Source organism: Hyperolius riggenbachi, chromosome 2 (assembly GCF_040937935.1).
Source record: "Hyperolius riggenbachi isolate aHypRig1 chromosome 2, aHypRig1.pri, whole genome shotgun sequence".
Classification (NCBI taxonomy): Eukaryota; Metazoa; Chordata; class Amphibia; order Anura; family Hyperoliidae; genus Hyperolius; species Hyperolius riggenbachi.
The window spans coordinates 424972841-424983150 of record NC_090647.1 but is presented as its reverse complement, the minus strand read 5'-3'; the positions used below and the strand labels follow the sequence as shown (position 1 = coordinate 424983150).

The following is a 10310-nucleotide window of genomic DNA, read 5'->3' as shown; positions in this document are numbered from 1 at the left end:
TTCCTCTCTGCTCTGAAAGATACAGCATAATAAGGTTTTTAAAGAAAAGCATTTCTTTGTTTCACCTGATACAAATCCTGCAATAAACCTGCAGTGTGGCTATTTCCTGCTTTCATGGAAGCAGGCATAGTTTTAACATCATGTGCTTTCGAATTAGCTTATCTGCCGTGGCAGTCAGGTGACACAGGGAAGAGATCAAATTACAACTTTGATTAGTCACAGATGAGGAGGAATTAGACAGGCTAAACTTGCTAAATCAATACAGGAGGCATTTCTCTATGTTTTCCTTCTGTCCGGTGCAAAGGTTCAGGTCCACGTAAGGGCTTTTGTGCCTGCAGTGTGAATGTCATAGCTGCATGTTCTGCCTCTGTTAGATCATGGCACTTTTAGGAAAAAGCAATGCCTCTTGACTGAAAAGCTGTACCTGGGGCTTCTTCAGTGCACCCATAAACTCCACGGCTGGCTCAGCTTTGCTTCCTCCCCTCCATGTTGGCGCTATGCCCCCGATCAAAGTGGACCTGTGCAGGGAAAGGAGCTGCAGCCGTCAGTATGAAAGGCTGCCCCGGGTCCTGAGAAGTTGGAGAGAAGACAGAACATGGAGATGGAATGTGAGGTGGAGTAGACAGAGAAGACGGAAGGCGAAGGAGGAAGCCGTCAGGAAGAAGATGGAGAGAAGGATTGAAAGTGGAGAATGAAGGTGGCGGGGAAAGCGGCTCCAGACGGGTCCTGAGAAACAAGACGGAAGACGGCGGGGAGCGGTGATGTTACAGAAGGCGGAATTGGACGGGGGACGAACAGGGAATTGAAAAGCGGGGGACAGCGCAGCGGCACTTCTTGCAGTGCACGGAGAGTGGGACAGCACTTCCTAAGAGGTGAACTTCGGGACTTGGCCGGCCACATTTAGTCAGAATGCGTTCTGGCCGGCCAAAGTCCGATATTCTGCAGCATTTCTTATATTGGCCGCATCAGGCGGCCACTTCGCGTTGTGACCGGCCAGAACCCGAAGTGGCCAGTCTTCGGGTTCTGGCCATAACATATACAAGTAATCACAACAACAACAAAACAAAGAGCCAGTGCAGCTGTAGAAATAGAACCATAGGTTAGCCAACTGCTCCAGGGGCAAGCACAATGTCTGCAACCCCCATTCCTACACCGCTGGCTCCATGCGCCACTTTTAGGTGTCTGTGTATATGGAAGACATTTAGTTTGACTTAAGCTAGGCAATTGTCAGGTTCACTTTAATTTTCAGTTTTCATTTTGACATAAAAAGAATATTTTATCCATTACAGATTATAAATAATCATTATATGTTCATGGTAGTCATTGTATGCTGCACAATAGAAAAGGAAAATAACAAAGGAAAAAAACTAACATCTCTGGATATTACATAATTATGTGAATATTATATAAGAAGCTGAATTATGTTGAACATAATACTCACTGACAAGCCCGAAAATGGTTGGATAAATGTTGAAATATCTAGCATTACAGAAAATATATCAAACACTACGGTGCAGATATCATTTGACTAGTTTAGCAAACTACAGGAGGCAATGGATATCTGCCAATGTTTTCCTGAATACATATAAGAAAGTGTAACTTAAACAACTCGAGATCGATTGCAGAAAACATAGCACTACAGCGGTAGCTGCAGTTATTAGGGAACCCATTATTTGGAAACCAGCAGGTAGACTGAAAAGGCATCAATTTTTATACTGCTAGAACATTGAACACTTGAGACATCATACCCTTCTTACCTCGGTGCTGTAGATTTCTTTTCTTTACAGTGTGAATGAGACTGATATTGCTTGTCTGAAAATTAAAACTGGACAGCAGTGGGATAGCGGTTAAAAATAATTTCTCTACATATAGAACCTGATGTTAGATAAAACATAAGAACACAGCTAGAATCAAGTGCAGTACTTAAGTAGAGTAGCATGATTTGAAGCAAAATTAAATTGTGACGAAATTATAGCATCAAAGCTTTTATAAGCAACTTGTTCAAATGGCATGGATTTTGTATTCTACTTGGAAGGTACGAGATAATTAGAGGAGAATTTTGCCATATTTACATATATATGTGGATGGCCATTTCCCGGCCAAGTAGAATTGGCTTTTAAACAGATGCTGAGCAGCATAATGAAAGCAGCCTGACAATGTCCACATGCATAGTCACAGCCTCTCCATGGTTTATGCTTCCCATAAAAGTGGCAGAATCTGAGAATGTGCACACCTTAAAAGAATAACCTTTCTGACTGGAAAGTGTTTAATATAGAAATAAGTATTTATTAGAAAGTGTAAATCCATTAAATTATAATTTACTGCAAAACAATTGTTTCTTAAAATTGACATTATAGTCCAACTTTCCTTTTATTTAAAACAGTTAGAATGTTCAGATTTACTTTGACTCTAATGTTTTGTATTGTATGGGTTACTGTGACTGGAAAACATTTTATAATGAAATTATTATTATTTTATTATGAATAATGAAAAAGTGTCATTCTATTAACTAATTCTACCGCCCGGACGTGAAGCTCACGTCCGGGCGGCTGCTCTACTGCGGGGCCGTGCTTCGGCGCGATCGCAGGCGCGCCCCCGTGGTGTCCCCCGGTAGCCCTGGGATCAGTGAACGGGAACATGGTTCCCGATCACCGATCTGCCTCCTCAGCAGAAAAAACGAAGCGCTCTTACAAGAGGCTTCAGTCTTTCTGCCCGTAAAAATGTCTGCATCCCCCTTGTGCTTCCGCTTAGCGAAAAGCACAAGGAGGGAAAAACAATTTTAAGGTGGCCATCTTGTGGCCAAATAGTAAAACTACAGCTACATATTTTTTACATTACAATTTATACATATAATAACATTAAAAATTAACTGTTCATTTCCCACACCAAAATATTACCCAAATAAAATGTTTAATAGGAAAAAAAATTACAGACAAATAGTTACCTAAAGATCTGAACTTTTTAAATATGCATTTGAAGGGGGTATACTATGAACATTTTTTAAATTATAAGCTTGTAAATAGTGATGGACACAAAACGGAAAAAATGCACCTTTATTTCCAAATAAAATATTGGCGCCATACATTGTGATAGGGACAAAATTTAAATGGTGTCATAACCGAGACAAATGGGCAAATAAAATACATAGGTTTTAATTATGGTAGCATGGATTATTTTTAAGCTATAATGGCCGAAAACTGAGAAATCATTAATTTTTTCAATGTTTTTCTTATTAATCCTGTTAAAATGCATTTATAAAAAATAATTCTTAGCAAAATGTATCACCCAAAGAAAGCCTAATTAGTGGTGGAAAAAACAAGATATAGATCAGTAAATTGTGATAAGTAGTGATAAAGTTATTAGTGAATGAATGGGAGGTGAAAATTGCTCTGATGCATAAGGTGAAAATGGTTAAAATTGTAATCATTGCAAAAACTTTTTATGTTTTTTTAAATTTATATCATAATCCTAGTTTCCCTTTATTTAAAATATTTGGAATAATCAGACTGATATTTTATAGGTATATATGTTACTTGATACAACCTTTGTTTTACACGTTCAAATGTTAGCAAGATATATTAATAATTCTAATTGTTGTATACCACTTTTTTTCCTGTACTTGACTCAAAGCACTGCCCCTGAGGGCTCATTCACATCTAGGGTGTTTACGGCCTTCTTTTTCAAGTGAAGGCAATTTTCAAAATTGCCCACAAAACACTTGTCCAATGAATCTCTATGAGAAGGTTCATATCAGCGCGTATCATCTGCTTTGCGCTCTGCAAAGCGGTGCCTGTACTATTTTTGGGACGATTTTGCTCTAATGAAAGGTATAGGAAGAGCACTAAATGCTCACAAATGCGCTTTATGCGGCGAATGCATTTGCATTTTTAAGTAAAAATACATTGTATTAATTATTTTCCGGGTCAAAGAGTTCACTTCCTGACTGACATCAGGAAGTGAAAAAATAGAATCGCTCTGGAAAAGTGCTTACAAAAGAGATTTGCACAAAATTGTAGTGTGCAGTGAAGCGCCAGAAGAGGAAAAAAATGCGCAAAAAATTTCATATTTAGATGTGAACAAAGCCTAAGGGCACCCTCAGTAGGCCACCTTGCAGTGTTAGTGAGTCTTGTCCTGATATCCTATGTCAAAGGCAGTGCCCTTAACCAGTACACTATCCAGCAACTGATCCATACCCTGGCAGAGTTTGTAAGATGTATACAATACCTTAAAAAAAGATAATTGATTGAGCAGAACTCATTTCATATACATTTAATGGAATATAAATTAAACAATAAGGCAGAAGACCACAACTGTTAACCAAAACATGGCTCCAAATCGTTGTTCAGAAGTCTGTATACCCTTAGTTCTTAATACTGTGTTTTGCACACTGTGGCAACAATGATGGCATGCCTTGTTTTGTGATCATTGTAGAGGAAGCCCTTGATATTCTTAGGTGGTAGATTGTTCTTGGCTAAAAGCCTTCAGGTCCCATAAATTCTTAGTTTGCCATTCTTAGTTTGGCCTGCGTGAACAGTTTGATATATTCCTAAAGTGATTCAATAACATTGATGTACAGAGAATGGAATGGCCACTCAAGCACCTTCATTATTTGAAGGGTTCTCAAAGAGTAAGAAGGCAGAGAAAGGTTGTTCTGGACTGATTCATGCAAGTGGTCCTCCAATATTTTCTGGTAACTGGCTGCATTCATCTTCCCATCAAATTTTACCCAGTTACTTGTGCCACTATAGCTCGACTTCCATAACATCACAGAGCAACATCCATGCTCCACAGTAGATATTATATATATTTTGTTATAGACCTTCTTGGGTCCTCTCCACACATAGCTTTTTTTGATTGTGACAAAGTTTTGGTTTCATCACTCAAAATATCTTTGTTCCATATGTATTGCAACCTGACCACGAAGGCTATTTTTGTTCAAGTACCACTTCATTATTGTGCATCTTGAAACTGTAACATCACTTGTTTGCAATAAAACCTGCATTTCAGCTGAAGTGGCTTGCTGTTATTTTCTTGACATCTCAACAAAGGATGCTGACACTGGCAGTTGTTTCTGAAATCTAGGTAAGAATCAGTACAGCTCTGAATGATATGAAATTGATTATTTATACACAAACACTGATTACAGTAAAAATAATACAGGTGTGGACATTTCATCTTGTGTGGATATTATCTGTCTCAACATTTAAAGAGTACCTGCAGGCCCGGATTTACATCACAGGAGCCTATAGGCATGAATGTCCTAGCACCCTAGACGTTGCCCTCCATGAACCTGCAAACACCCGCCAAACTGCACTGCAAGTGTGCTGACTGACCCAGCTGTCCCTTCTCCCTTAGTTCCCTTGCCAGTTATAGGTAGCTACAGGTGTCTCTTAGCATTATGTAGGCAAAGATACCCTCAGGATTAAGTAGCTAGACGTGCCCCGAAATTAAGGGAGATCTTGTCAGTGGAATGCAAAGACTAGGGTTAGTAACCTCTCGTTAATACTCTCATCAGGACTCTGGATAGTGAAAGAGGGAGGGAGGCACTAGGAGAGGGGGGGGGGGTGAGCCACCTTTACATCATCAGGCACCTGTAGGCATGTGCCTACAGTGCCTTATGGTAAATCTGGCCCTAAAGACCTGTGGTAAAGAGCCTGTCATGACTAGCAGTGGTGGCCAGTTGGCAGAGAGGGAAGACTGATAGTGGGTGAGCAGTGGTAGACAGAAGGGGGCCAGTAAGTTAGTTGGTTGCTGGAGACAACACTTGAGTGGAGAAATAGGGTAGCAATAGAAAGGTCAAGCTGGTGGGAGACCCCAGTGGCATACAGAGAGTAGGCAATGAGAGCTAGAATAGTGACAAATCTGATAATGCTGTTGGTAGTTAATATTAAAAAGAAAAAAAATACACCATCCAATCTTCAAAAACACTTCAAAACACTCAGCACTGACCAATGGAAGGATGCTCTTTTGGGGCCATAAAACAGCTGGAAGGCATGGAGAAAGAGAAGAGGAGACTGGCTGTTATGTCTACAGACCAGTAGGAGCAGAAAGGAAGGTGTGATTGACAGTGGGTAGGCATGGGAGAAAGAGGACAGAGGCTGGGCATGGGTAGAGAGATGAGGAGAAGAACAGGAGAGCATTAGCTATATTTGTTGGGAGTATATGTAGTCATATGGATACATTCGTATTGGCCTCTACAATCTCTGTTTACTTAATTGACTGAGAAAGATTTTTCTAACTTCTCAGTTGTGTCTTCTGCCTTCAGCGGTTCCATGCTGAACAGATTATTAAACAATCAAGGTCATTGTGAAAGCTTGTGAACCTCTTAATATCTTAAATTGAAAATGAAATAGAGTTTTCAGATTGATTGAGGTGTGTATCTGACCTGTCTTGGCATACAATAATACAATTTTGAGTATCTTAACGTAATAACAGTCTTTAGACGCAGTGCACGGTCACATAATGAAAGGTTGTTATCACATGAACTCAAGTGTTATTGACCTTCATTAATATTTAGCATTACAATTTGTAATGAAAGGTTTCATAAAGTTTTCAGGGGAGTACTGATATTTTTTCAAGCTTATAAAGGCTCTATCAACTGGAAAAAAAACAATAAATGTCGTGTTTGTCAAAAATATTACTGGTAAAATCTCTTTATCTATTTCTTACAACTTTTATAACATTTGCCAAGTTTACATTTGTGACCGATTAGGTGTAGCATATATTAGAATAATAATAATTTTCATCTGGCCACATTTGCAGCTTCTTTTTTATAAATATAATGACTGCCAGTGACTGTGTGCAAATCAGTGACTGTGTGCAAACTCAAATCAGGTAGTTCTCCTAAAGGTAGCCATACACTGGTCAATAGCCATATATAGCCTATACACACACAAAAAAAACATAAAAAAGACAAACTGTTGCAAAATAAAATGTTTAACTTTTATTACCATTAAAATACCATACACTAAAGTGTAGTAACTGCTAAGGCTGCATGCATGTTCATTTGTCTTCATAAGGTGGCAAGCCAACTAATTCTGGTTTAAACTCTTCCATAGAGTTCAGCACTAATGATGCACTCTTTGTTAAATCTCGATTTAGATTTTCATCTGGAATCATGACGACTTGCATGCCAGCTGCCAGTGCCGCTGTAACTCCATTTGGCGCATCTTCAAACACTAGACACTAGAATGAAAAGATAATCAAATTATGTAATTACACCAAAGACATATGGTAACATGCAAATGTGATGTGTTGGCTTCCATGCACAAATTAATCCAAAAGAATATTGAAAAATACTAAAAACAATTATAATTTATAATATTAAAAAAAAATATAGGTTTAGTAGAGTTGCACTGCTCACTAGTGTGCTTTAAGCAGAATGGAAAAAGCCTTTATAATATTAAATTAGTAAACCCACGATTATTTAAAAGAATCGCAAATTAGCTTATATACTAAATGACGCACCTGCACACCACAACCGCCACATACAACGTGAACCCCACCCCACCATCTGCAACACAAACACCACCTCCACCCGAAGCATTTTGCTGCCTAAAACTTGTGCGCATGCACACCAAAGCTCACAGCACTAACTATGCCCGAAAAAGCGAATGCCACCTCCACCCAAAGTCTGCATGCGCACAGCAAAGCCTTCGCACGCAAACCACAACTATCACAGTGCGTTTGTGCATAATTGCATTTTTCATTAAGTATATAGGCTTCCTGGCAGATTTGTTGTTGAATAAGTAGCTGGTGCTTGCTAACTGTGCAGTTTGTCAACTGGCCACAGTGTGTCTATGCCATTCATAATTACAATCTTAATTTAGTATATAGGATAATACATTGCTCCACTGTTATTACATGCCTTATGGAGACAAACAGAAGCAATTAGAATTTCTTCCCTGAAAAGCTGGAGCCAGCAGTGTCTGCTCATGGGTTTAAATGCCTTCTATAGTACAACAGTGCCCGATTTAAGTTGGGATACTGGTTGGAGTGCCACAAGAGCAAATGGATTGTTTCAGCATGTGCACACTTCCTCGGCTGTCTGCTAAGTTCCCATTTTAGGTGCAGGAGGAGGAATCACAATATCACAATTTTGAAAGCTGATAGATTATGTAAAAGTGTTGAGATCTAGCTCATCTTGAACAGTCTGTCACACAATCAAATCTAGGGTTAGTGAGAGGGTAATGGATCTAAAACAATATAGCATCATAATTGGTTGCTATTCAGATGCAACAATGTTTGCAACGGATGTATCCATCCCAGATGTAGTTTCAGTTGAATTATTGAGGCTGCATTCACAGTGGGACTTTGCAGAGCTGCATTACGCAACTTACCGCACTGCAATGGTAATCCTATGGGGTGTTCACAGTGTGACGTTAGCATCACATTGTAACTTGTAGCGTTATGGCAACAAACTGCTTGCAGTGCATTATCTCTAAACACACACGTTACCAGGTACAGGAAAGCATACTTTTCATTGCCTGTATGCGACAGTAACGCATCCTTAAAGAGTAACTGTTAGCCCCCAAAGTGAAATTTAAATCTCTACAGCAATGTTTTATTTAGTATTAAAGTGATCCAAAAAGCCAATGCAGAACTTAAAAATCAATATAATTTTGTTACTATGTAGCCTTTTGCCCAAGCTAATGACGCAAAGCCGCATATCTGATACTGATGAGCATGCAGAGCATGCCTATGTCTGCCCGACCCCCCTCTCCCCCCCAGGACCAGGTGCCGATCTATTCGCACCACAAACAGCTGACCGCTCTGTCAGGGAGAGAGAGCGGCAGCACTTCCAGCGCAGCCACGGCAGAGCAGCCGCCACCGTGCATCTCTCTCACATGTCTCACATGTGACTCGGCGGCGGCTGCTCTGCGTGGCTGCGCTGGAAGTGCTGCCGCTCTCTCTCCCTGTCAGAGCGGTCAGCTGTTTGTGGTGCGAATAGATCGGCACCTGGTCCTGGGGGGAGAGGGGGGAGAGGGGGGTCGGGCAGACATAGGCATGCTCTGCATGCTCATCAGTATCAGATATGCGGCTTTGCGTCATTAGCTTGGGCAAAAGGCTACATAGTAACAAAATTATATTGATTTTTAAGTTCTGCATTGGCTTTTTGGATCACTTTAATACTAAATAAAACATTGCTGTAGAGATTTAAATTTCACTTTGGGGGCTAACAGTTACTCTTTAATGTGTGTTGACATCTTTGCGCTGTGACTTTAATATTGCAATACAATGCAACATCCCGCTATGAGGCCTCTTGCACACTGCATGCATTTCTGATTCCGCTTTTTAATCAGTTTTTACCTCCGATTCCGATTTTTAATCTTTACTGCATGCTGCATTTTTTCGATCCGTTTTTCTGTTGAATGTATTCAGGGAAAATCGGAATCGGAAATGGAATCGGAATCAGAATACGGATTTGCAGTGTGCAGGGAGCCTGAATGCGGCCACAGTCTTTTAATGCAAGATGCATTAAGACGGTCAGCGCTGGGTGATCCTCGGTCCTCCTCTTCTTTGACACATGACAGAAGCACTTTATCTTCTCACTTTGCACTTTCAATTCGCTTTGCTATTGCACCTTGTCAGGCTTTTTCAGTGCTCAAATGCCTGTCATCCACATCAATATTTTATCTGAGCTTATTTGCACTGTGTATCTGGTCTGGAATTGTGCATATTTATTTATTTATTCAGTTACTACTATAGGTATTGATTATATTGTAGGCATCATTTTCTCATATCATATTGGCACATTATCTATTGTTAGCCCATGAGCTGGAGGTCCTGCTGTGAGTGATTATTAACTCATTTTTTGTATAATATGGTGTCACCCTGCGCTTCACTTTTTGGTGAATGTTAAGTGTTTTAAACTGTGATTTATGACTTCTCAATAAGAGTACACACTTGTTGTTACTTATACTGAGTCAGGTTGGTGCTGTTTTTGGGTACTTTTCCCTCTGGTTTTTGCTTTTGGTACGGTTTTTCCCATTAGCACATCCTGCCTCTTAATCTGGTTTATATCTCCTACTATGGAGTTGTTCTGCCTAGATGAATTAACTTATTGGATGATTGCATTATTTATATGGTACTTGTCTATCCTATACTAAATAATAATGTAATGTTATAGACCTGATTTTTTTTTCTCCAAAAATAAAAATCTATTTTTTTCCCTCAAAGGTTTTTTTTACAAGTTTTAAATCAAGCTAGCTCAGGCATGGGCAAACTTGGCCCTCCAGCTGTTAAGGAACTACAAGTCCCACAATGTATTGCAGGAGTCTGACAGCCACAGTCATGACTCAAAGGCAAAT

At 39.7% G+C, this 10310-nt stretch overlaps 1 protein-coding gene across 1 annotated transcript in view; it reads right to left on the bottom strand.

The window, feature by feature from the left end:
- Nucleotides 1–6920: 6920 nt before the first annotated feature.
- PUDP (pseudouridine 5'-phosphatase) overlaps nucleotides 6921–10310 on the bottom strand; it is a 377760-nt gene continuing 374370 nt past the window's right edge. Inside the window, exon 4 of the mRNA XM_068265621.1 lies at nucleotides 6921–7185. Within this exon, the coding sequence (XP_068121722.1) occupies nucleotides 7003–7185 (183 nt within the window). The 3' untranslated portion in view covers nucleotides 6921–7002. The remainder of the gene's footprint in view (nucleotides 7186–10310) is intronic.